Below are 27,371 nucleotides of genomic sequence, written 5' to 3'. Positions count from 1 at the left end.
GTTTTGGTTTTACACGACATCAGAAGAAGACATATACCAATACGGATACTGAATGGGAACTGATTGACATTTCACCTCATCAAGATGATCAAGCAGGAAGGTCAGGATGTAAAACACTAACGTGTACCAAATAAAATGATTTCACCTGGCAATAGTCAAATGAGGAGGGAGTGGAAAAAAGTCACCTTCTATTGAAGGCAATGATAAATGATTTGCTGCTAATCCACGCGATTGAATTCTGCTTGCAAAGCAATACTCATAATATAAAAAGGCTAATTAAATTTTCCCAACCAAGACCAAATGGTAATTACAAAATAAACCAAGGTCACTTACAACTGACTCCTGAGAATTGCACAAGGAGTTTTTTAAAATTACTTTATCAGAGTTACAAAGCCAGAGCTCAGAGTGTGGGGACAGGGCCAAACCACTAATCCGGCTCCTTGCCTGCTCCAAAAACCAATTCACATTGAATCCAATTCATGGTCCCCGCAAAGAGAGACATACCAGATCCAGGCATTAAACTTGACCTCACGCTCATGTTAGCCAAAAGGCTAAGAGTTACCCAGCATGGAAAAGGAGCAGGGATATTTCTCAACAGCAGCAGGCAGCCCTGAACAGGAGAAATGCTTATTCAAACCATTGCTGCAGTTAGTTGCCCATTTTGAGAGCTAATTTGTTACTGTTTCTGTTCCTTCATGAGAGTGTTCGTTACTTGAATTGTTACAAACTAGTTTCTAGTCTCAAAAAGCTGAAAGGCTGATCTTCCATCGGAATGTTGCGTCCATCAATATAAGTAAATCCGAGATTTGTATTTTTCGTGGAAGGAGGCGGGAATATCAAGTTGAGAAACTGGAACTCAGCAGACCGCTTTCCTTCAAAAAGGCCCATGTCCTGCCAAAACCTAGTTCCTGGGAGGGAAGTCAGAAAGCATCATATACAACAAAAAAGTCATGCTAAACCTTTACAAACTGCGTATAATTCTCAACAGCTGACTTTAGGAAGGTCAAGGCCCTACCCAGGGTATAGAGGAAAATTAACAAGATGACAACTCCAGAGGTGGGGGACTTGAGAAATTTCAGAAGCAGAGATTCTGCTCCTTAGAGAAAATGTTTTGGAGGCACCTAATTGAGGTATTCAACATTGAAATCCTCCTCAGTGTTGTGTTCTTTGTGTTGCTCAATTCAGGATGGTTGGCATAGTGTTCACAAAGCCCACAAAATAGATTTAACTTGAACAAAGCTATAAATTTATTAACACTACTAATTTGGATTCGACACTCCTAGATAATACACAGTTGATAATAAATATGTAATCCACACTCATCTACTACTAATCTCTACACTATAATGTTAACTATGATTTGCTGTCACTCACACTATCATTACTTCAGTCTGATCTCTAGCTTTCTCCTCAACCTCTCACCCCTAAGGCTTAGCATCAATATCTTATATACCTGTACATCTAGCTCCCTCTAGTGGTTGGGTTATACATTATTAACCCTTGCAGTTCTTACATTTATGATAATACCACACTCAAAAGGCAAGAAGGGAGAAAATCCTTCCCCTAGCAAGAGAACACAAATCTAAAATAAGGTCAAAAGAACTGGAGTGCAAATGTTGGAGATCTGGACCATACTTATGAGAAAAGGTGTCAGAAGCGGATTCCAGAGGAACTTCCAGAAGGTAATTGGACATGTACTCGTAGACGCTATTTTCAGTTTTATAAAGGGGATCAAAACAAGGTTAGAAGATTAATTTATATAACTCTTTCAAACTATAGAAACGATAGGCCAAATGGACTCATGATGCACATCTCTCAGCCACCGTACAAAAAAGTTGTTTTATTCGGCACATAAATTAACATTTTTTTCCCCCACATTAAACATACAGGAGAACACGCAATAAAGAGAATAAAACATCCTCGCATATTGTCAACAGAACTGGGGGCCCCTTCAAGCAATGGGCAATTCTTCATGCCAGTGAAGGTGATGAATGTCTAGGAAAGCAGTGCAGTGTCCTTGCACACAAGTGAACAAACGGCCACTGTTAGGGTTGCAATCAAAGTGTGCACACCAAATATGAAAACTGCATCCAATAAATAGGTGGTGCATTTATGCAATAAATTTAAGTGCAGAGATTGATAAAGGGACCCGAGCAATTCATGTGCAAATCTCAAGCAATCCATATTAAATATTAAAAACTATTTTCAAAGAGAGCTACCTCCATTTATGTCAATCTATTAGTAAACCAACAAACAAACAAGTTAGATACAGGAATGGTATGGTCCTGGTATAAGAGCAAGTCTGTAGAGGTACTGATAGACACAACTCACCAGGCCCAAAGTCAAGTTCACCCTGCCTCCCGCAAGAGACAGAAATCAGAAGAGCATTGATTGGATCAGAGATGCACAATAAACAAGGCTTGAGGATTCTCAATAAAAGTCCATTCATATCCAGAATTTTCCAAGCACTGATCCAGAACATGGCAATTATATAAAAATTGAATAAACCAAGTATTCACACATCCCTTCTTTCCCGATTTGTATTACTGTCTAGTAGGAAAGTGGCCAAGACATACAAAGACATTCAATTCAAAGATGAAACAATGGAACTGATTCACCATTTCTTCCAGCTTTAGTGTATTCAGAATAGATGTCTTTTTCTGGGGACATCCTCTCTAGCATATCACTTCATATCAGGAGAGCGGCTCAGTAACTGGAAACATTCTTCATGAAAGGGACTGTAAACATATCTCCATTCAAAATTGTTCTTTCGTTTATATTCCTTAAAATCAACTTCAGCATCATCCAGGTATTTTCTGAAGTCCCATCGCCTTCCATAGTGGAACATGGTGCCCAAATGAAAATTAAAATTCACACCCTTCCAGTAAAGTGTTTCACTATAGCCAAAGGCTCAATTATAAAATGTAAATTTTGTGTTAAGGAGGCATCCATTTTGTATTCCTCTTCGTTTTGAGGGTATTATTGGCTTGATTAGCAAGCTAGAGTCACAGATTCCATGACAAATTCCTCTCATCAATCAAATCGCAATCTCAGTCAGTCTTCTTTAAATAGAGACATGTCAGCTCCATAATTCAAGTTCCCGCTCCATAATTCGAGTTTCCATCATCAATAACTGTGGGGGAAATGCAACCAGAGACTATTATCTACCTGCAATGACAATGCACACACAAATACAAGCCTTGGTGGATTTAGGTAGCTGGTATCTTTGTGGAAGTAGTTAAGTTGACAGTCACACTAATCATAAGATGATGTCGTCCACTATGTCAATTTACCAATATATCCTACCAGCTCAAGGAAAGGTACGGTGGTTAGCACTGCTGCCTCACAGCAGCAGGGAACTGGTTCAATTCCAGCCTTGGGCGACTGTGTGGAGTTTGCCCATTTTCCCATAGATATCCTCCGGGTGCTCTGGCTCCCTCCCACAAAAGGGAGGATGATGTGCAGGTTAGGTGGATCAGCCGTGTTCAATGCACAGGGCTACGGGGATAGGGTGGAGGAGTGGGCTTTTTAGCAGGATTGGTGTAGGCTCTATGGACTGAATGGTGTCCTTCTGCATTGTCGGGATTCTATGGATATAGGGATACCCAAGAGTGCAAGGAGAATTTACAAACACAACGGATTGTAATGTGCTAGTTGATTTATTTTGACAGGGTGGAATGGAGGATGACACATGCACACAAGCACACACAGATAGGGATAAAGCTACAACATTGGACCCAGCAACACCACAGGAGCAATAGTATAAACAATTTGCATCATTTTACAATGATTTGGAGGAGGGGATGTTGGGGAAATGACATGCTACAAGCTATATTCTATTCCTCTGAAACAGCTTCTTGCGCACCTCCCACTCACACCAGTGACTACGCCCTTAGACCCCAGGATCTAGAGTTCACTCTCTACAAAACCACACATCTGCACCTCATTGCTTCTTTAAGACTTTTCTTGGAGAAACTAAATCAAATCTTTAAACATTCCTATGGGCACATTTCTATTTTAAAGATATTATTTTAATACTGGCTGTAGTTAAAGGTGTATCCTCTTTTAGCCTCAAGTTCAGTGTAGTGTTCATGGTATCGTGATCATCTGTAACTCTATGGTCACGTCAATTTCACTTGCATTCATTTGGATATTCTTTGTTGGTCAATGCAGGCCGCAAGCTTTGATACGGACATTTCCTCCATTGTTTATTTACCAATTGTTTTAATCCCATATATTCACAAGACATCCTTGACTTTAGCACCAGGGAGACAACATGCATTCTCGTTTGTTGTCACAGAAACACCTATCTACTCCCCTTACAATTGAATCCCCTATAGCTATTGCATTCCCTCTTTACTCTTCCCCTGTGCAGCAGAACCAACCGTGTTGCAATGAATTTGACTGTTACTGCTTTTCCCCAAGGCCATTCCTCTCAAGGATCCAAAGCAGTATGTCTGTTTTGCGAGGAAATGGCCACAGGAGATTCCTGCACTGCCCGCCTAGTCCTCTTGTTCTACCTGGTAGCTATCCATTCCCTTCCTGCCTGCGAAGTCTTATCCTGTAGTGTGACAACCTCTCGAGGGTCGATCCATTGTAGTCTCCACCTCACGGATGCTCCAGTGATTGCAGCTGCAACTCCGAAACCTGGGCTTCCAGAATCTGCAGCTGGAGACACTTCCTGCACATATGCTGGCCCCGGGTACTGGGACGCGTTCCTGATTTCCAACAGAGCAGGACAAGCACACCCTTTACACTAACTATCCCAATCAATGTCAGGAAGTTGAAATCCCATAATATAACAATCCTATATTATTATTTTTACAAACCTCTGCATTGCCTAGATAGCTGCTCCTCTATTACCCAATGACTGGGGGCCTATAATACATTAGCAGCAGCAATGTGACTACATGCAAAGCCTCATTTGGAGACCCTTCCAAGAGATCATCCCTCCTTAAATGCAGTAACTGACTCCTTCATTAATCATGCAACAGTACTACCTCTTTTACACCCTCCCCTGAAGATCTCATACCCCGGAATACCTAGTTTCCAGTCCTGCACATCCCTCAACCGTGTCTGCGATGACAACAACATAACAATATCACAATTTCCATATGTAAATCCACACCCTTAACTCAGTCTTACCTATAATGCTCCAAGCATTAAAGTAGAGGCCATCCCATCTTGCCTTACGCCCTTGGAACTCAACATGGCTTAACTCCCTCAGTCTTGGTTTCTTTACTATAATATGCGGTGTCCCTATTGTGCGAAGGCTTTGTGTCCCCTCCCACTGTTGAACTAGTATGAACTCCTCTCAATAGCCCTAGCAAACCCACCCGCAGAGATGTTGGTCTCATTCTTGTTCCGGTACAGGCTGTCCTGCTTGTACATGTCCCAGCTTCCCCAGAAAGGGTGCCAGTGATCCAAGAATCTAAAACCCTCCCTCCTGCACAGACTCTGGAGGTTGGGTTAATGGGACAGGGCAGGGGAGTGATTTGGGGTGACGTAATTTTTCAGAGGATTGGTGCAGACTCAACGGGCTGAATGGCCTCCTTCAGCACTATAGGAATTCTATTCTATTCACACGTTCATCTATTCTATTCTCCCATTTCTGTCTTGCTAGCACGTGGCACCAGGAGTTAAACCATAAACCAATGTGCCAGTGATTGTAATCAATGTATCTACAGAGGTGCCAACAAGTATCCTAAATACACAAGTGTTGCAACTGTGGTGCAAGGTCATATTTATAACATAAACCTGAACTTTAACAGATGCAACGGATGATCACCCCAAAACCTCAGTTAGAAATGCTCAAATTATTCAGCCTTCTTGCCAGGGAGCTTTTGCGAAGATCTCTGGGTGCACCATGCACAGTCTCATTAAGTCAGCACCTGACTCCAAAAACGGGTCTGAGCTTCAGCAAAGTCCAACACCTTTCTTTGGGCAGGTTCATTAAACAGACAGACATACAGACAAAGAGAGACCTGGGTAACTGCTAATCTGTGCACAATGCAAGCTTGGCTTGATTTATGCCATTGTAATCCAGCAGTTTTATACCCTTCCAGACCTTTTGGTTCTGTAAGGATGCTCTGCAGACCAAGGGTTCTTAAATCCTTTAATCCTAGTTGAGCAAGGGCCATGCCATTTCTCACCAGTCTTTAATCCTAGTTGAGCAAAGGCCATGCCATTTCCCACCAGTCTTTTGATAGGAACATTCACATGGACAACAACAATTGAAGAACTGTGAAAAAATGACGACAAAATACCAAGGCTGGAACCTCCTTTGATGATATCCTATTTACAGTAAGGACCATAATTAACAGTATAATCTACAAATAATGAAGATGCTTCACTTCATATATACGAGAGCTCTGATTGGACTGCTCATTGTGATGCAGCATGGGCCGTATGGACAGCCTAGCCAAGTACATTCATTGATGCTGCAGTTCAATCGATTGCACCCTTTACTGGAGAATAATACTCACCTGGAGTGGAATTGCTGTACCATTTTCCGTTCACATGCACCTTTCTGTCTGGACACCAATCTCTGCCGTGCTTACAACCAATGGTTTGTAGTTAGTACGAAGATGCATACAAGGAAGGGGACTTACATCTACAAAACAGCAACGCAATGAGTTGTGGAACATGCTTAATTTCTAAAATTGGCTCGACTTCCATTAGTTCTTTGTCAGATACCTGACAGAGGGCTAACAGAGCAAAAGCAATCAGGTTTTGTGATGACCACAAGAATCACATAACATGACACCAGTCCTTCCTGCAAGATGAAACCACAGGCAGTCTCGAGTCTTTACATACAAACATGGAAAAGTAGGCCATTCAACAAGATCATAAGAAACATAGAAAAGTTACAGCGCAGAAGTAGGCCATTCAGCCCATCTTGTCTATGCCAGCCCAAGGACACCCAGGTGCCCTTTCCAATCCCACTTCTTCAAGAGTTTAGGGTCTCTGCCTCCACCACCAACTTGGGCAGCGAATTCCAGACTCCCACTACCCTGTGCATAACAAAAGGTTCTTCCTCATGTCCCCTCTACTCCTTCATCCACTTATCGGAATCTATGTCACTGGTTGTAGAATTCTCCACCCAAGGGAAAGAATTTAATCCTGTTTAATCCTCACAAGTTTGTACACTTCAAGTAAGTCACCCCTCAGCCTTCTTTGTTCCAAGGTAAATAACACCAACCTATCCAATCTCTCCTCGTAGCTACACTTTTCTAGCCCTGGCAACATTCTTCTAAACCTCTTCTGCACTCCTTCTTCTAAATGTGGTGACCAGAACTGCACACAAGACTCAGTTGTGGCCTCACCTGTGTTTTATACAAATCCAATATTATAGCCTTACTTTTGTATTCTATACATCTGCAAATGATCTGTGGTTTGATCGCGGGTGTTTAAGTCCTCTGTTCCATAACTTTTGATTCCATCGAATCCCTACAGGGAAGGCATTTGGCGCATCAAGTCTGTACCGACCCTCTGAAAGAGCACCCTAACTAGGTCAACTCTTCACCCCAACCCATCCCCAAAACCCCATCAAACCTGCACATCTTTGGACACCAAGGGGCAATTTATCATGCTCAATCCACCTAACCTGCGCATCTTTGGACTGTGGGAGGAAACCGGAGCACCCGGAGGAAACCCACGCAGACACAGAGAATGTGGAAACTCCACACAGACAGCTATAACCCTTATGATGCTATTTCTAACTTTTGTGGAGTGGAAATACAAGTCAATACATTGAGAGAACTGGAATAGATGGTGTCCCAACATTTCTGCTCTTGTTGCGTGTTCCGCCCTGGATTTTGGTGTTTAATCACCCACCACCATGGAACAAGTCAGCTCTCCTGTGGGAATGGGAAGCCATGTCTATCCCCTCTGTTCCTGTAGAGTTAAATGACTAGCTATCTGCCACCAAATCCCCGTTCCCCTGTTTGCTTGCTTGAAATCTGAACCCTGGGGCGATCGCAATTAGGGTCACCACTTAAGGAAATGGAACATTAGGAGGGAACAATTCTTTTGAGCTGCAGCTTTCCAGCACAGACAAAACATATTCCCTGGAGAAAGCTGGCCTCCCTCAAAGTAGCAGTTATTTCCCCAGAGGAAGTAGCGAGCTCAACTCCCAGGGTTTAAACTCCACATCTTAGTGTACCATGGAGCAAAGAAGGATTAACCTTTAGAACAGAAGGGCAATGAAATAAATTATTATCTTTAAAAAAGTTGAGAATAATTTTGGAAGGGAAAAATAGACCGGCAAGGACGTTTTGGGAGTAGGACTGCAATGGAAGGCTTGGCACATGGATGGTTGAGGATGAGGAAGGGAGTGTGGAAATGCATAGCCAGAAGAGGTTGTAATTAAGGTTGCAGTGAAGACGTGGCGCCAAAATGTAGATCAGCAAGAGTGGGAGATGTATTTTGTCGCATTAGTGAACAGTTTTAAGTATTAAAGTTCCACTGAGGGATGGGGAGGCGAGGAGCTATGGGAAGATGGGTACACTGCTGGGAAGCAATAATAACCTCCTAGAGTAAAAGGGAGGTCAGAGATTGAATTGGCAAGGCCAGTATGGTCAGGGTTATTTTTAAGCATAATTGAAGTGGGATTGATAAGAGTCATTTTGAATGGCACAGGGATCGTGCCAGAGGTAAAGTGAAACATATGAAGTCATACAGGAGGTATCCAAGCTGGATCTCTCTCCTCGGCATCAGGTTTGAACAATCATCTAATGCGTCTACAAATGTGACAAACTATAAATCAAAGCATTCAGTTCACTAGCCCACCTTAGTGCCAGTGAATTTTCAGCAGTCTTCCACACAAAGTCATTTCCATCGTCAAGTGTTTTTCTTTCTTATAAACACTCCAGCAAAGACAAGCTCCTGGGTTTGAAAATCAATCCTACATGGAGCTCGTACTCTTGGTCTTGCTACTACAGGCCACACACCAGTGTGACGGTGGGACTGCACAGAATCATGCTTTAGAACATAGAACATAGAACAGTACAGCACAGAACAGGCCCTTCGGCCCTCGATGTTGTGCTGAGCAATGATCACCCTACTCAAACCCACGTATCCACCCTATACCCGTAACCCAACAACCCCCCCCCTCCCCCTTAAACCTTACTTTTTTAGGACACTACGGGAAATTTAGCATGGCCAATCCACCTAACCCGCACATCTTTGGACTGTGGGAGGAAACCGGAGCACCCGGAGGAAACCCACGCACACACGGGGAGGACGTGCAGACTCCACACAGACAGTGACCCAGCCGGGAATCGAACCTGGGACCCTGGAGCTGTGAAGCATTTATGCTAACCACCATGCTACCGTGCTGCCCACCTTGACTTGATTTGAAACATGAAGCTAGACGGACAAGATTTCTTTGCCTTCAGAATAGATTTTGTGAATGGCAATAACATTAATTGTAGATAAATATTTGTGTTCTTACCTTCATAAAGCACTCTGAACAAATTTATCTGCAGAAAGTAAGATAGTGGTTACTGAATTTACTACACAAGGAATCCGAAGTCTATATCTTAGATCTATACAAACCTGTAGCTTAATAGAAGCCTACATTTTCAGTGTGGGGCGTGATTTAACCACTGCATTGCATCCAGTGCAGATCTGGGCACGCCGGTTAAATTGCAGGAAAGGCAGAACTGATGCCGGGAGGGAGGTGGTAACTTCACCCTTGTAGTTCGGTGGAGGTAGTTGTTCTTCTTCTGACATTGTATGGCAGTCCTCCTGGTCATGCTGCCCACCTTGACTGCCACTGCCTCCCAGGTATGGCAGTCCTCCAGACATGCTGTCTGCATTGACTGCCGCTGCCTCCCAGGTACGGCAGTCCTCCAGTCATGCTGTCTGCATTGACTGCTGCTGCCTCCCAGGTATGGCAGTCCTCCAGGTCATGCTGTCTGCATTGACTGCCGCTGCCTCCCAGGTATGGCAGTCCTCCAGCCATGCTGTCTGCATTGACTGCCGCTGCCTCCCAGAAGGTACTAGTGGCCCTATAACTGGCCCTTCAATTGCCTCGGGGAACAGAATGTCCTGTCTCACATCCACAACCCTGGCCAGGTCAGCATCCCCAAAGCGAGGAGCAGGTCTGTGCGCTGCCATGCTTGTGTGCTGACTGGCAGTGAGTGGTGAGGGAGCGTTCAAAAACAATTTACCTCATTAGCACTGAGACGTTGAGGTGTGAGGCAGCCAGTAATGGATAGAGGCTTGTGGGGCTCATTTCTAGCACTAAGTGCTATTAACTACAGGCCACGATCATACCAATTTGGTCATTGGGAAACACCCCACCAATCACACCAGAAATGACACCTAGAACTTTTCCCATTAAATCGTGCCGCTGGTAACAGATCATGTTCAAAATCCAGTGGTAATTTAGCACAAAGATTTTTGGCCAGGTAAGTCTAAACTGCTAGTTAAGAATATCTTTGTTTGAACCCATATGCATCAGTAATGAACCTCCCGACAGGTGGGTGTTATGCATTATGCTTTTAACATCCATATGGGCAGCATAGTGGAACAGTGGGAATGGATGGCACTGTGGCACAGGGGGTAGCATTGCTGCCTCACAGCTCCAGGGATCCGGATTCAATTCCAACCTTGGGTTACTGTCCTTGTAGAGTTTGCACGCACTCCCCGTGTCTGCGTGGATTTCCTCCAGATGCTCCAGTTTCCTCCCACAATCAAAAGATGTGCAGGATAGATGAATTGACCATGCTAAATTGCCCCCGAGTGCTCAAAGATTAGGTGGGGTTCCAGGGATGGGGGTGGGGCCCTAGGTAGGGTGCTCTTCCAGAGGTTCGGTGCAGACTCGATGGGCTGACTGGCCTTCTTCTGAGCTGCAGAGATTCTAGGATTCAATCTCCCTTCTGGTAAGAAACCGGAAAAAAAAAAAAAGAGCTATGCACAGAGGTTATCCTCGGAAGAAAATAAAAACCCACCAAAGCCGAGGGTCACTGGGAGCCATAGCCGAGGGTCACCGGGAGCCATAGCCGAGGGTCACCGGGAGCCAAGGCCCAGAAAGCATTTGGAGCTTTCAAGACTTATTTTAAATTCAGCATTGCTGACTGTGCCAGCATTTTACTGCCCATTCCCAATTGCTCTTGAGCTGAGTGGCTTGCTTGGCCATTAAAGAGTCACATGTTGGCCCCAGACCTGGTAAAATGGCAGATTTCCTTCCCCAAGGACATTAATGAACCAGATGCATTTATACAACTATCTACAACGGTTTCATGGTCAGCATTCTACTTTTACTGACAGATTTTTTTATTGAATTCAAATTGCGTATGCGGTGGAACACAGGTTCTAACCCAGGTCCCCAGAGCTTTACCCCAAGTCTCTGCATTACCAGTCTGTGCCAATACCTCTCCCGATTGATAGATTTTTTGTTAAGCAGAAGTTGTTAAATAGAAGAATTGGATGAATTAGATCAGATCAGCCATGGAAGGAAGGAACTAGTTCAAAAGGCTGAATTGGCTTCACCCTGTTCCATTTTTGAATTTACCGCCCACTTGCTAGATACTTGCACAGACCCAAAAAATAAAAACCTCCACCAGCCTTACCTTTTTACAGCAGTGACAAGTGTCAGCCCAGGTGAAGAAAAGCTCCCTTTGGCAAAACAAACAGAACTGAAAAGCAAACATTTTTGTCGTGTTAGTCTTTTGCAGGCATTGACAATACACTACTCAAAGAGCCTACACAACCTTAGACCTAAACATGTATGTCCAACAGCCTACATCTGAAAGCTGCTGAGTGCCCAGGTCAAACTGCTATTACAATTGAATCCCGTCACTATAACTCTACCACGGTTTTTCCTACCCTCCTGTGCAGCAGAGTCAGCCATGGTGCCATGAACCTGGCTACTGCTGCCTTCCCCTGGTAAGCCATCTCCCTCAACAGTATCCAAAATGGTATACCTGTGCCAGTTATCCGCTCCCTCCCAAATAACATAGTTCTCATAACATGTACTGTGAGATAAACCATGCAGTAAGGTCAAAATACCAAATACATCGAAGGAACCTGAACAGCACTAAAATGAACGTGAAGGGCAACTCCAGGATCACAGATTAAAAGGAACAGGTCATTTGCCTTCATTCATAGAACATGGAACAGTACAGCACAGAACAGGCCCTTCGGCCCTCGATGTTGTGCCGAGCAATGATCACCCGACTCAAACCCACGTATCCACCCTATACCCGTAACCCAACAACCCCCCCTTAACCTTACTTTTAGGACACTACGGGCAATTTAGCATGGCCAATCCACCTAACCCGCACATCTTTGGACTGTGGGAGGAAACCGGAGCACCCGGAGGAAACCCACGCACACACGGGGAGGACGTGCAGACTCCACACAGTGACCCAGCCGGGAATCGAACCTGGGACCCTGGAGCTGTGAAGCATTTATGCTAACCACCATGCTACCGTGCTGCCCTACATTCCTGCATAGGTTTCCTCCCTCCCAAAGACAGCAAGCCTTGCTGGGCTAGAATACTCGTGGATGCTACTAGAACCACAGCACTTCATACAAGGATCAGAAAGCTCTTTCCAACTTCACAATGGAGCACAATCTCATTCGGCATGCAGCAAAAAAAAATTTTTTTAATCATTGGACAGCAATGAAAATCTCAAATGAAAAACACCTCAGTTGCAAACTCTGCAAAGTACTCAGGAAGTAGGGGAAAACCTACACCAACAAATGGCTGCTTAAGCACCATAATGTGTGCACATGATTAAAGGATGGCATTTTTAAAAATAAACATTTTATTGAGGTATTTATGATTTTATAACAACAGAAGAAACAGTGTACATACAAATATAGACATAGTGCAAAGGCCGTCTTTCTCCCTTACAGGTGCCAGCTTTCTGACACACTATTCGAATCTAAACTAAACCCCAACCCCTCTCCCCCCTCCGCTGACGGTTAATTTTCCTCAAAGTCGATGACGAGCGGCTGCCACCTCCGGACAAATCCTAACATTGACCCTCTCAGGGCGAACTTGATTTTCTCCAGACAGGGAAAGCTGTCATAATATACACATAAATATATGATGGTGCATAGACACACACTGACTGACACACTAAGACCAATCATGTGTGCCGGTGAGCGATCTTAACTGTATCAGGCTGAGCCTGGTACACGTTGTGGACACGCTGACTCTGCTCAACGCATCCGCTCAGAGACCATCCTCTATCTCTCCTCCTAACTCCTCTTCCCATTTGTGTTTCAGCTCCTCGGTCTGCGTTTCCTCTGACCCAATGTCCGAAACCCACCCTTCTCCCACCCACATTCTGGAAACTACCCTGTCCTGTATCCCCCTTGGTGGTAGGAGCAGGAAGGTTGAGACCTGCCTACGCAAGAAGTCCCACATCCGCAGGGACCTGAACTCATTTCCACCCATCAATTCAAATTGCCCCTCCAACTCCCTCAGGCCGGGAAAGCTCCCCTCTATAAACAGATCTCCCATCCTCTCGATCCCTGCTCTTTGCCATCTCCGAAACTCTCCATCCAGCCTATCCGGGTCAAACCGATGGTTATTGCAGATTAGAGACCAGACCGACACTCCCTCTGCTCCCAGGTGTTTCCTCCATTGCCCCCAGACTCGGGGCCGCCACCACCATTGGGCTGGTGGAGTACCGTGCCGGCGGGAACGGCCGAGGCACCGTTACCAATGCACCCAAACTCGTGCCCTTACATGATGCTGCCTCTACTCGGTCCCACGTCGACAGCCCATCCCTTCCCCCCCCCCCCACTTCCTGATCATGGTTATATTTGCCACCCAATAATAATTACTAAAGTTTGGCATCGCCAGACCGCCACCCCCCCCCACAGCTACGCTCAAACATCCCCTTTTTTTACTTGCGGGGTATTACCCGTCCATTCAAAGCCAGAGATCACCTCATTAACCTGTTTAAAGGTGGTCCGTGGAACAAAGGTGGGGAGACACTGAAACACAAACAAGAATCTCAGGAGGACCGGCATTTTCACTGTCTGCACCCACCCAGCCAGTGATAGCGGGAGTATGTTCCACTTCGGAAGTCTTCCTTCATTTGGTCTACTAATTGGGCCACATTTAACTATATGTAGCCATTCCCATTACCGTGCCATCTGGATGCCGAGGTACCAAAAGCTTCCCGTTACTACTAGTTCCCCCAGTTGCCTCTCCTGCCCCTTTGCCTGGATCGCAAACATCTCACTTTTCCCCCTATGTTCAATGGCAAAATGTCCTTTCTTGCCGCAGTCGCTGCAGGTCACATTCTGGGTTGGGCAACGCTGCCTGGGGTGCTGGCTCTGGCCGCAGAAATAGCAATCAGCCCCCCGGGTTGGGGGGCAGCCACGCGGTACAGACCTGGGACACCCTCAGGTCGGATGACCACGAGGGACTCGCGTGGTTGGAGGGGAAAGCATTTAAGCTCTGGAAAGCTACGTCTAAGGAGGTGGATAGTTTTACCGTCTCTTCTAGGGAGAGGGTCCCCTTTTCGAGCAGGCGCTGTCAGAGATAGTTGGACTGGACTCCAGCTACATAGGTGTCCAGGATGGCAAATTCCATATGCTGTGAGGCCGTGACGTCCTGTAATTGCAGTTTCGAGCGAGTGCCCTCAGGTCGCGTAGGTATTCCTCCAGCAATTCTCCGGAGCGTTGACAACGAATGGTGAGGAGATGCCATGTGAACACTTCGTTCACCGGCCTCACGTAATGTCTTTTCAGGATTGCGACTGCGTCTGCGTACGTGGTCGCTTCCTCGATTAATACGGAGATTCGGTGGCTCACCCGGGCGTGGAGGAGACTCAGCTTCTGTTCCTCGGTGACGGCGGGCGAGGAGGAGGCAGCGAGGTAGGCCTCAAAGCAGCGGAGCCAGTGCAAAAAGATTCTCTTGGCTTTGGCTGCCTGTGGGTCGAGTTCCAGTCGATCAGGTTTGAGGGCAGCTTCCATAGCGATATCTTAGCTGATTAAATTGATGCGACCATCAATTCACACAAGACGATTAGCAGAAGTGAACAGTGGTTTTAATCAGCTAGATCTGTGCCTGCCTGCGACTGCTCTGTACTGAGTGCTGCCTGCAGGCTGCAGATCTATATACCTCCCCCGAGGGGGCGGAGCCATAGGCAGAGCCCACAAGGGCATCAACGTAATACAATGCAGTGTAATGCAATACAATGGTGAATGGTAGCAGTAATACATTCACCACACCGTGCCACCTGGATGCCTAGGTACCAAAAGCTTCCCCTTACTACTCTAAACGGCAGCTCCCCCAGTTGTCCCTCCTGCCCCCTTGCCTGGATCGCGAACATGTCCCTTTTCCCCATGTTCAATTCATAACCCGAAAACTGGCCAAATTCCCCTAGAATCCTCAATTTCTTCCATCCCTTCTAGTGGGTCCGAAACATATAGGAGCAGATATCTGCATATAGAGAGACTCTGTTCCACCCCGCCCCAGACCAGCCCCTTGAGGCTCTCAGTGCAATTGCCAGCGGCTCTATGGCCAGCACAAACAGCAGCGGGGAGAGGGCATCCCTGCCTCGCCCCCCCGGTGCAGCCAGAAATATCCCGCTGTCAACCTGTTCATCTGTACAATCGCCACAGGAGCCTTATACAGCAGCCTAACCCAGTCAATGAAGCCCCACCCAAATCCAAACCACCCCAGCTCCATCCCACAAGTGGATCGATTCCACCTGATCAAATGCCTTCTCTGCGTCCATTGCGACCACTACCTCTTGCGTCTCGACCCTCTGGGGTCATCATGATCACATTCAGCAGCCTTCTGATGTTGGCCTCCAATTGCCTGCCCTTAACAAATCCCGTCTGGTCCTCCCCAATCACATCCGGAACGCAGTCTTCGATCCTAGAGAACAACGTTTTGGCGTCCGCATTTAATAAGGAGATCGGCCTGTGGGACCCACATAGCTCCGGTTCCTTCTCCCGCTTCAGGATCAATGGGATGGTGACCTGCGACATCGTCGGGGGAAGCACCCCTCACTCCCTTGCTTCATTCAATGTCCTCATCAGCAGCGACCCCAGTATCCCAGAGAACTTTTTATAGAACTCCACTGGGTACCCATCCAGTCCCGGGGTTTTACCCGACTGCATGGCCTTCAGCCCTTCTGCTATTTCTTCCATCCCAATCAGGGCCCCCAGCCCTTCAACCAACCCTTTGTCCACCTTCGGGAACCCCAGCCCCACTAAGAATTTCCACATCCCTCCGGCCCAGCTGAGGGTTCCGACTCATACAGCCTGCTGTAAAACTGCTTAAATGCCCTATTAACCCCTGCTGAATCTCCAATCAGTTCCCATCCCTCTCCCTGGCTACCTCCCTCTTTCCAAGCTGCTGCGCAAGCATTCTGCTGGCCTTCTCTCTATATTCATATATCAGCCCCCTCGCCTTCCTGAGCTGCTCCACCACCTTCCCTGTAGTTACTAGGCAGAACTCCGCCTGTAGATTCCATCGTCCCCTTAAAAGCCCTGCCTCTGGGGTCCCCGCATATCTCCTGTCGACCTGAAGTATTTCCCTTATCAGTCGGTCCATCTCTGCTCGGTCTACCTTCTCCCTGTGGGCCTGTATCGTGATCAGCTCCCCTCTAACCACTGCCTTCAGCACCTCCCAGACCATTGCAGCCAAGACTTCCCCCGTGTCATTAACTTCCAGATAGTTCTGGATGCATTTCCTCACCCACCCACACACCTCCTCATTCGCTAAAAGTCCGACATCCAATCTCCAATGTGGGCATTGGCCACCCTCCTTGCTCACCTGTAGGTCCACCCAGTGCGGGACATGATCCAAGACAGCGATCACTGAATACTCAATTGTCCACTACCCCCGTCAGTAAAGCCTTATTCAAGATGAAAATGTTGATCCGGGAGTACACTTTATGCACGCGAGTAAAAGGAAAACTCCTTCACGCTCGGCTGCCCAAACCTCCATGAGTCCACTCCCCCCCCCCCCCCCCCCCATCTGCTCCATAAACTACTTTAGCTCCTTTGCCATTGCTGCCGCCCTGCCTGACCTTGATCTCGACCGGTCCAGCCTTGAGTAAATGACTGTGTTGAAGCCCGCCCCCCCCCCCCCCCCCCCCCCATGACCAACTTATGCGTATCCAGGTCTGGGATCTTCCCCAACATCCTCCTCATGAACTCCACATCATCCCAATTTAGCACGTACACATTCACGAGAACCACCAGCAGCCCTTCCAGCTTCACACATCCGCAACTATTCTTCCCGCCTCAAATGACTCTTATTAATCAGGATCACGACCCCTCTCATCTTAAGAGTCCAGCCCAGAGTGAAATACCTGTCCGACCGATCCCTTCCTTAATCCAATCTGATCGGTTACACCAAGGTGCGTCTCCTGCTACATTGCCACGTCTGCCTTTAATCCTCAAATGCGTGAATACACGTGCCCTCTTAACCGGCCCATTTAGCCCTCTAACGTTCCATGCGATCAGCCTGGTTGGAGGGCCTCTCGCCTCGCTCCCCCCCCCCCCCTCCCTCCCCTCCACCAATCAGCCATCACCTTTCTTGGGCCAGTCTCCAGCTCGCGCCCCACACATCCGCAGGCCCACCCCCAGGCAGCCTCCAACCCCGACCTCCCTTTTGTCCCCCAGCAAAAGTCCCTCCCCCATCAGATCAGTTCCCCCCTTCCCCCCCCCCCTCCAAATAACAGCACTATGCAAACCTCCCCCTTCAACAAGCATAACATCTGCTCACCCCCCCCCCCCCCCACTGCGCTTCTGTGAGCCAGCCCACCCAGCTAGTTTGGGAGCCCCCGCCCATGGCGGCAAACATTTTCCCACCTATTGTTCCCCCCTCCCCTGCTCAGCCACACACATGCAAAAGAAAGCAATCCCAGCTCAGTTGATGTGAAGACCCACACCGCGAAAACCCATCAGTACAAATGCAAACTTTATCACACAAATATGCGGCAGCCCCAGGATCAATACAGATAGAGTCCAAAAACAAAAGCATTTTTAACGTTAACACTGCAGCAAAGTTCAAACACCTCAGTCTCCCTGCCAGCCCTTTCCTTCTGGTAAAGTCCATCGCTTCCTCGGGCAACTTAAAGTAGAAATGTTGCTCCTCATAAGTGACCCAAAGACTGGCTGGATACAGCAGTCCAAACGTCACTTTCTTCTGGAAAAACATCGACTTTATTTGGTTGAACCCTGCACAGAATGATGTTCTCCCACTTGCAGCTCATGGTCAGTCTGGCACACCGTAAAATACACTCCTTTTCTAGGTACCTGTGGAATCTCACCACCATCGCCCTCGGGGCCTCCCCTACATGCAGCTTCCTCGCTAGCACTCGGTAGGCTTGCCCATCTCCATGGGTTGGGTGAATGTTCTCTTCCCCCCCCCCCCCCAAATTAGCTTCTCGAACATACCCGCTATATATGCCCCTGCATCCGTTCCTCGGATCCCTCCGGGAGGCCAACAATTCTGAAGTTCTGCCGGCGGGACCTATTCTCTAGATCCTCCACCTTCTCCTGGAGCCTTTTCTGTTGGTCTCTCAGCATCCCCATCCCCACCTCCATTGTGGTTTGGTGCTCCTCGTGCTCGGTCATTGCCTTCTCCACTTTCTGGAGCATCCAGCCTATGTTCTAGCCGAGCAATCAATTCCCTAATCGGGTCCAAGCATTCCTGTTGCTGCTTGGCGAAGCCCTCATGAATAAACTGCACCAACTGCTCCGTCAACCACTGGGTCGTCAAGCCAGGACTCCGGTCATCCGCCATGCTTTCTCCTGCTGCAGCTTCAACCCAGGCCTTCTCTGTTCACCTATTTCTTCCTTTGTGAGCACTCTTGGTCCGCCTCTCCATGCACTGATGTAGGATTCCTCCTCACAATTACGTCCAATTTTCCGAGTAAAGTCAGGGAAAAAAAAACAATCGGGGGAAAAGATCCAACCCGAGCGAGAGCCACCAAATGTGGGTGACCTACTCCTTCATGGCCGCCACCGGAAGACCCAAAGGATGGCTTATTGTATGGCTGGCTACACAGTGGGGAACGCTCCCTGGTGATCCAACTCATTTTAACCAAATCTTTTTCAGTTGTGTTGACTAGTAATTTAATTTGATTGGACAGCCACATTCTCCTCTAACTACTCATTTTGGGAGGGAGAATTAAAGAACAAAGAAACAAACATGAGCTCGGTTTAATTTCCTCCTTATTTCCAATAATTATAGAGAGATGGGCAGAGGTGTTATGCAAAGCAGTCATTCAGTCTGGTCTCTCCAAAATAGAGTGGACCACATTGTGAACAGCGAATACAGCAAACCAATTTGAAAGTAGTAAATTGCTGCTTCATTGGCAGCAGTGTTTAGCACTGCTTCCTCACTGTGCCAAGGACCTGGGTTCAATTCTGGCTTTGGGCGACTGTGTGGAGTTTGCACTTTCTCCCCGTGCCTGCATGGGTTTCTTCCAGGTGCTCCGGTTTCCTCCCACATTCCAAAGATGTGCAGGTTAGGTAGGGTTACAGGGATAGGACGGAGGAGTGGGCCTCCATGAGGTGCTCTTTGAGGGTCAGTGTGGACCCGATGGCCAAATGGCCTCCTCCTGCACTGTAGGAATTCTGCAAACACTCTACAAATAGTCAAATTGGAGAGTCATTCTGACAAGGTCAGATACAGTCTTCACCCATCCCCAAACTACTTGCTACTCCAGCAGTTATCCTGGAGCCTGCATTAAAGATTGCATGCATCTCCAAAATAATTCAAAAGCAGCAAGTTCTATGAATGCCATTATAATAAAGACAAAATTCTGCAGATGCTGGATATCAGAAATAAACTGATAGCAGCTCTGGCAGTATTTGTGGAGATAGAGACAGAGTTAATGTCCAATAGGAACTGTTATATTACCCTTTGGTAATATATGGTTACTCTTTGCTTTGTAATCCAGTACGGTCTGATTATAAAGAAACCACCAATCTCTAACTTAAAGCAAAACTGATTTATTGAATAACAATTAAATTTATATTGAGTCTGCACACCACAGAACTATAAAGTAATCTATGTTTAAGTAATAATTAATGAACTGCACGTGCTACTTCTATCTAGTCTTAACTATTATCTATCTCTCTCTGCTGCTAACAAACAACTCACTACCCAAGATTCCCCGAGTTCTTATATTTATACTGGGAACTGGTAGTGCCCTCTGGTGTTTGTATTAGACGGAGATGTAACAATTAACCCTTTACTTGTATGCATATATACATATCATTACGGCCCCCTATTTTTAAAAAAACATTTCTTTTCCATGTACAACAAAAATAAAAAATGTAGAATAATATTATCACAATACATAACATGTATATCTTTGTAACATAGCAAAAAAAAAATCACAAAGTTCACTGTAAATTATTTACAAATTTAGTCCATTAGGTTTTCTTCCTCTTTGTGTGTCTTAATACACGAGGTGACGTGGAAGTTTTAACAGTTCTTTAACAAACCAAACTTGCATTGGTTTAAAGTATCATGGAAAATACTTTCATGAAGTTGTAAGTCTGGAAATATTTGCGTGTAGCTTAATTTTTTGAAATGCATGATGATTTTGTCGAACTATGTAAGAACATGGTGCTACTTGTCTGATGACTCTTGCAGGACCAGATCAACCTTCATCAGGTACCTTGATCCTGATGGTATCATCTGGAAGCAATGAGTAGAGTGGTTGTATGTTGATCATAGTACATTCCCTGTCGTTCACGCTGCTATTTCATTTTTCGTATCACAGGTGGATGATCTGGATTTGGAAGAGGTATAGATGGTAGAGTTGTTCTCAAATCTCTGTTCATTAACATCTGTGCAGGTGATAGTCCAGTTGAAAGGAGTCGCTCTAGATTGATATCCGACAAATAATCTAAGGCTTTGTTTGTTTGTTTGATGATGATTTATACTCCTACTTTTCCGTTTGACTGTGGGCAACGTGGACTTGATGCGATATGAGCAAAACCTGTACAGTCATGAAAACTCAGCCCATTCATTGCTGTCGAAACATGGTCCATTGCTAGACATGACAGTGGTAGGTATTCCATGTCTAGCAAAAGTTTCTTTACTTGCTTTGATGACAGATCTGGATGCAGGATTTGGTAACTTCATGATTTCCGGATAATTCAAGTAGTAGTCGATTATCAGAACATAATCACGGCCATTGCAGTGAAATAGATCTACACCAACTTTGGCCCATGGAGATGTTTCCAAAGCATGTTGCTGTAGTTTCTCCTTGCATTGCGCAGGTTGAAACTTGTGACACATTTCACATCCAAGTACCAGTGATGTACCAGTATCCAGTGATGTGCCGATTGATGCCTGGCCAGTATACAGCTTGTCTCACCCTTCTCTTGCATTTTTCAATGCCAAGGTGACCTTCGTGAATTTGGTTGAGAATCATGGGTCGGGAAGACAGTGATATGACTATCCGGTCAAGTCGAAGTAACAATCCATCCACGATTGTCAAATCTTCTCGAACATTTCTGAACTTCAAACAATGCCTTTTCGGCCACCCATTGTTGACATCTTGTATGATGCGTTGAAGCATTGCATCCTTCTTTGTCTCTTCACGGATGAGGTTGATTTTCACATCAGAGGCAGGAAGATTTTCAGCACACAGCTGTACTTGAGATTTTACATGCTATACGAATTAAAAATGTTCACTTTCTGAAGTGATTGAGCGCAATAATGCATCTGCAAATATCAAGTCTTTTCTCATTGTATAGATGAGGTTGAAGTCATATCTTCTGAGCATCATCAATATTCTCTGGAGTCGGAGTCATATCGTTGAGATCCTTCTGAATTATTTGCACCAGCAGTCTGTGGTCCACTTCTACAGTGAAGGTAGGAAGACCATATATAGTCATGGAACTTTAATATGCCTGTTAGTGATCCAAGACACTGTCAATCTGTGCATATGGACGTTCTGTTGACATCATTGCTCTGTTTGTGTATGCAATGAGTTGTCATCCTTTTCCTTACTGCTCCTATTCCATCCTGACTCGCATTAGTCGAAATGTGTGTCTCGGTTTGGATTGAAAAAGGAAAGAAGAGACGCAGTTGTTAATTGAGATTTTAAATCAAGCCATTCCTTTTGATGATCGGTTGTCCATTCAAATATGGTTGACTTTATCAAATTTCTAAGAGCTGTCATTTTGGTTGATAGGTTAGGTTAGGAATAAATTTGCCGAAAAAATTTACAACAGCTAGGAAACGTAGAACTGCCTTTTTGTCTTCTGGAACTTCATTCGTTGAATGGCAGCAATCTGATCATTGTCAGGTCGCACACCATGTTCAGAAATCTGGTCTCCAAGGACCTTGAGCGTGGAAATGCTGAAACTACACTTAGATCAATTCAGCTTTAAACCATACTTGTGTATTCATTGAAAATCATTTTGTAGTCGGAGATATGTTCTTCCTGCGTTGATGACCATATGAAAATATCAACATAGACACAAACACCTTCGATGCCCTCAGTCATCTGTTCCATAATGCAATTGAAGATCTCAGTCGCAGAGATGATCTCAAATGGCATCTTGTTAAAACTGAACCTGCCAAAAGGCGTGTTGAAAGTGCATAACTTTCTACTAGATTCACCCTGTTGCATTTGCCAGAAATCTCACGATTCATCCAATTTGGAAAAGTTGGGTGCATTAGCCATCTCACTAGGGATTTCCTCTCTTTTTGGAATGGGATAGTGTTCCCTCATGATATTCTTGTTGAGATCCTTGGGGTCTATACATATCCTCAGACCACCAGAAGGTTTCTTCACTCAAACTATCAAACTGACCCAGTCAGTCGGTTCAGTGATTCTTTAAAAAATTCCTTGTTGTTGTAGCCTTTCTAATTCAAGTTTAAATCTTTCTCTGAATGGGGCAGGAATTCTCCTCAAAGGATGTACCACAGGTGTGGCATCCATCCTTAACAAGATTTTGTACTTGAATGGAAGAGTATCCAAGCCTTCAAAGAAGTCTGGATATTGGTTCAGTATACCTTGGATATCATCATGCAGAATGGGTTGAGATGAAGTTGCAGTATAAATTCGCTGTATTAGGTGCAACTTGCGCACCCAAGAGTGATGATTATCTGACTTGACAATCTCAAATCTTAGTGAAGACGCCATATCGTTGTTGGAAACTATCAAATAGCATGATCCAATTGATGTGATTGAATTGCCATTGTAGTCTTTTAATCTACAGGTCATGGGGGGTTTGCTAAGTTTGGTGCAGTCGAGCTTTGTAAACAAATTGGCAGAAGTGCTTGTATCCAATTTAAATTTGATTGGACAGTCATTTACTTTCAATAGTGTTCCATTCTGTATCCGAATTAATGGAGTTGACTGATTTATGAGGCAATGTTACTTCAGTGATGTGATCAAACTGTCCTATGATTCCGACAAAAAAAAAATTGTTTTCCAAAGAGTAAGCATCTGTATCTTTTGAAAACTTTCGTTCAAAATCTTCTTCTTTAATCTGTCTTGAATTGGACTTTGCAGATTTAATTGAGTGTGGGGCTCTGCACTGAGCAGCAAAATGGTTTTGCTTGCCACATTGTGAGCATTGTTTTCCTCTGGCAGGGAATTTTTTTTGAAAGTGGGAGGTTTCACATCTTGAACATGTCATGACATCATCACATGGAATCTCTTCGCGTATGCGCAGATTGTTTTTCACCTGTCTCGCATCTTTTGACGAAGTGCGCACGTGTAGGGTTAGAATGCACACACACACACAAGATGGCTGCCATCCAAAATGCGTTTCTTCTTCATCTGCGACATTGCCTTAACACACTACCTCGTAGTTGGTTTTGTGCCCTTTTCACGGAGAAAAAATTATTGGTACTGATTTTTTAAATTGCTGATGAACACAATACATTTCAATCACATTTTCAAGCATTAGATCCTTTTGCCTGAGCAATCTTTCTCCAAGCTTTTCATCAATTATGCCAAGACTATTTGGTCTCTAATCATAGAATCATTCAGTACTGAGAAGCTACACAATTGTGCTAGCAGTTTAAGATCAGTAACAGAGCAGTCAATTGATTCACCCATGTTTTGCAATCTCTTTTTAAAAATAAAATGCTCAAACATCATCAGTTTGGATTTTGCAATGATGATCAAATTTTGTTAGAATTACTGCAAACTTCGTTTTATCTTGATCCGCCGTATATTGGAAAGAATTATAGATCTCAATGGCATGTGGACCAGCCATAGCAAGGAGAGGAACAACTTTACGTGGATCAGTAGCATCATTCAAATAGGAACCTACTAAATAAATTTAGGAATTGCTGCTTGAACACCCGCCAGTTTACATTCAGGTTACTGGTGATCCTTAGATGTCGTGGAGCTTGAACTTTGCCCATCGATCCTGGATTCAAAGTTCTGCAGTCACAGGTTGGTGCTTCGCAAGTTGAATAGCTTCTTAGTTTTTCTTTTGCTCTAATACTACTAAATTATACTAGTTAGTTTCAGTGGCCAATCTCTGGTACCATGTTATATTACTCTTTGGTAATATATTGTTAGTCTTTGCTTTGCAATCCAGGATGGTCTGATGGTGTGATTATGCAGAAACCACCAATCTCCAACTTAAAGTAAAATTGATTTATTGAATAACGATTAAATTTATATTGAGTTTGCACACCACACAACTATAACTATTAATAAATTAATCTATGTTTAAGTAATAACTAATGAACTACACATGCTATCTAGTCTTAACTATGTTATTATCTATCTCTCTCTGCTGCCAACAATCAACTGACTACCCAAGATTCCCCGAGTTCTTATATTTATACTGGGAACTGATAGTGTCCTCTAGTGTTTGTATTACACGGAGATGCAATAATTAACCCTTTAGTTGTATGCATAAACACATCCTTGCAGGAACTAAAGGGAGGTCGGAATGTGATGGGTTTTATGCTGTTGGGGTGAGGGAGTCAGGTGGAACAAAAAAGGGCAGGGATAGGTTAGAGGGAGGGAGAGATTATTTAACAAAGATGTAATGGAACAAAGAGCAAAGAAAGCGATATTGGCTGCAGGAATAAATTGGGTAAGGTCCAGAGTAAGTGTCCATGGCAGAATAAAGGACAGTTATGTATGAAAACAAAAACATGAAAATAAGATACAGACTGGTTCTTGGCAACCAAAAACCCACCCATTAAAACGGGGGACAGAGTTCATTTTCTGAAATTGCTGAACTATGGAGTCTAGAAAGTATCTCATGGGAAGAGGATGTGCAGCTCCTCTAGCTCAAAGCAGCACAGGTAAATTGCGTTCATTGGAAGGAATGGTTGGGGGGGGGGGGGGGGGGGGGGGGGGTGTGTGTGTGTGTGCGTGAGTGTGAGTGAGCGAGGAAAGAGAGAGAAATGGTCCTTTCGAAATTCTTGACAGGAGGCGCAAGTATGTGTTTGCTGGTGGTGGCAGATATGGCAGAGGCTGCTCCTTAGAATGCGGAGGTTGATGGGGTGGAATTTGAGGACAAGGAGAAGCTGACCTTGGCTCTCGGAGGGAGGGGAAGAGGCAAGAGTAGAAATGCAGGAAATGGACTGGGTTGAGGGCCCATCAACCAGAATGGTGGGGGGAGGGGACTCTTGGTTAAGGGAAAAGGCAGACAGATCAGAAGTTGCATTGTGGAAATAGCTTCACCATCATTATAACAGATGTGGCAGAGATGAAGAAGCCAGGAGAATTGAATGTTTACAAGGAAGCAAGGTGTGAGGAAGTGAATATCAATGGATACTCTCGAAGTGATAATGGCCAAGCACCCTATCCCTTTTTTAACAGTAGGAATTGATGGAGCCCAACAATTAACTGTTTGGAGGACAACATAACTCCATTCTGGGACCTTTCAAAATGTTAAGAGCAGGAAGGAATACAATGAGGATCTAACCTTTTCTTTCGCCATTCTGCCATTTGCCACTTCTCTTTCTGCTTTGGTCTGACAACCGCACACAAGTTCTTTGATGAAGAGCGATGACGAATAGAGAAAATTCTCCTGAAACAAGTCAGCAAGTATTCCATACATTAACAATTAAATTCGAGCAGAGGAAGAAGGGCTAAAAGGGCAATCAATACTGACGGTCCACAATATTAGGAAGGAATACTAGCTTAGTGCGACATCAAAATAGTGATCTATTTTTGAGTTGAAGCATTTGGATTGTGGTTCGGGATCTCGGGAGAGATAAGCGAATGGTGAAATTTGAAGGAGCAACAGTTTAACTTCACAAACATGTGCATGATTGGCTATATTTTCAGAATTTCAACTTTGCCACCTTGAACTGCACCCCACAAGCATTAATATGCCAACTATTTGGGCAGCATGGTGGCACAGTGGTTAGCACTGCTGCCTCACAGCTCCAGGGTCCTGGTTTCAATTCCGGCCTCGGATGACTGTCTGTGTGGAGCTTGCACTTTCTCCCCATGCCTCCGTGGGTTTCTTCCCACAGTCCAAAGATGTGTAGGTTAGGTAGATTGGCCATGATAAATTGCCCCTTAGTGTCCAAAAGGTTAGGTTGGGTTACTGGGATAGGGTGGAGGCATGGGCTGAAGTAGGGTGCTCTTTCCAAGAGCCGGTGCAGACTCAATGGGCTGAATGGCCTCCGTCTGCACTGTAAATTCTAAATTTGACCTGCAATAAATTCAGAGTCACCTTTGCCCCTTCCAAATCCAATTTAGCATTTATTTTTCCTGCAATCAGTGAGGAAATCTAGGGTTATGGGGATAAGGCGGGAAAGTGGAGTGGAGGATTATATCAAATCAGCCATTATCTTATTGAATGGCAGAGCAGACTCGATGGGCTGAGTGGCCTACTTCTACTCCCATTTTTAATGGATTTATTATTATTATTTTTTAATCAACATAATTTCAGCACAAGTTAAACTTAGCTCCGGGCCCTTTGCTGGGAATCACATGCGTGGGGCTTGCTTGGAGCAAGCAGACAGACACTGGCCAACAGGAGCAACATTTCATGCAGATAGGGCAGCGCAGATCCATTTACAACAAAAATGGTTCTTAAGTTTTGAACTCCACATTCGATGACTGGTTAGTTACATTAATGTGGCGCATACCATCAACTTGACACCAAACTGCACTTGGTTATATACAGCTCATTCCACCCAACACGCTTCCTTCATAGCTTGAAAACTAACAAGAGCTAGATGGAAATAAAATCAAGTCTCACCCAAGAATTTTCCCCCTCACATGTAAACCCCGTAATTGTTTCAGAGCCAGATAAAACTGGAAAATCATTTTAAGAGTAGATGTAGGCAAGTATAATTGGAACTGTTGAAAGCTAGCACGAGGTTTTTCCAAATGCAACCATGTAGGGTTGAATAACATAGATTATAAATCTAGGTCAATTAGACCAGCTTTGATCGAAAGTCTGTA

General features: G+C 45.0%; 1 protein-coding gene across 4 annotated transcripts in view; it reads right to left on the bottom strand.

Annotated features, from left to right (window-relative positions):
- Positions 1-1,826: 1,826 nt before the first annotated feature.
- Positions 1,827-27,371, bottom strand: part of LOC119968640 (protein spire homolog 1-like) — a 111,097-nt gene continuing 85,552 nt past the window's right edge. For 3 of the 4 annotated variants that reach the window (XM_038801261.1, XM_038801264.1, XM_038801263.1), the window contains 5 exons: positions 25,876-25,980; positions 11,580-11,645; positions 9,455-9,482; positions 6,486-6,613; positions 1,827-3,133 (listed from right to left, as the gene is read on the bottom strand). In XM_038801261.1, the coding sequence (XP_038657189.1) occupies positions 6,516-6,613; positions 9,455-9,482; positions 11,580-11,645; positions 25,876-25,980 (297 nt within the window). In that variant the 3' untranslated portion in view covers positions 1,827-3,133; positions 6,486-6,515. The remainder of the gene's footprint in view (positions 3,134-6,485; positions 6,614-9,454; positions 9,483-11,579; positions 11,646-25,875; positions 25,981-27,371) is intronic. The other variant, XM_038801262.1, reaches the window with a different exon arrangement.

Source organism: Scyliorhinus canicula, chromosome 7 (genome assembly GCF_902713615.1).
Source record: "Scyliorhinus canicula chromosome 7, sScyCan1.1, whole genome shotgun sequence".
Taxonomy (NCBI): Eukaryota; Metazoa; Chordata; class Chondrichthyes; order Carcharhiniformes; family Scyliorhinidae; genus Scyliorhinus; species Scyliorhinus canicula.
Note: the sequence above shows the minus strand (reverse complement) of the source record. Positions and strands in the feature narration are given on the sequence as shown.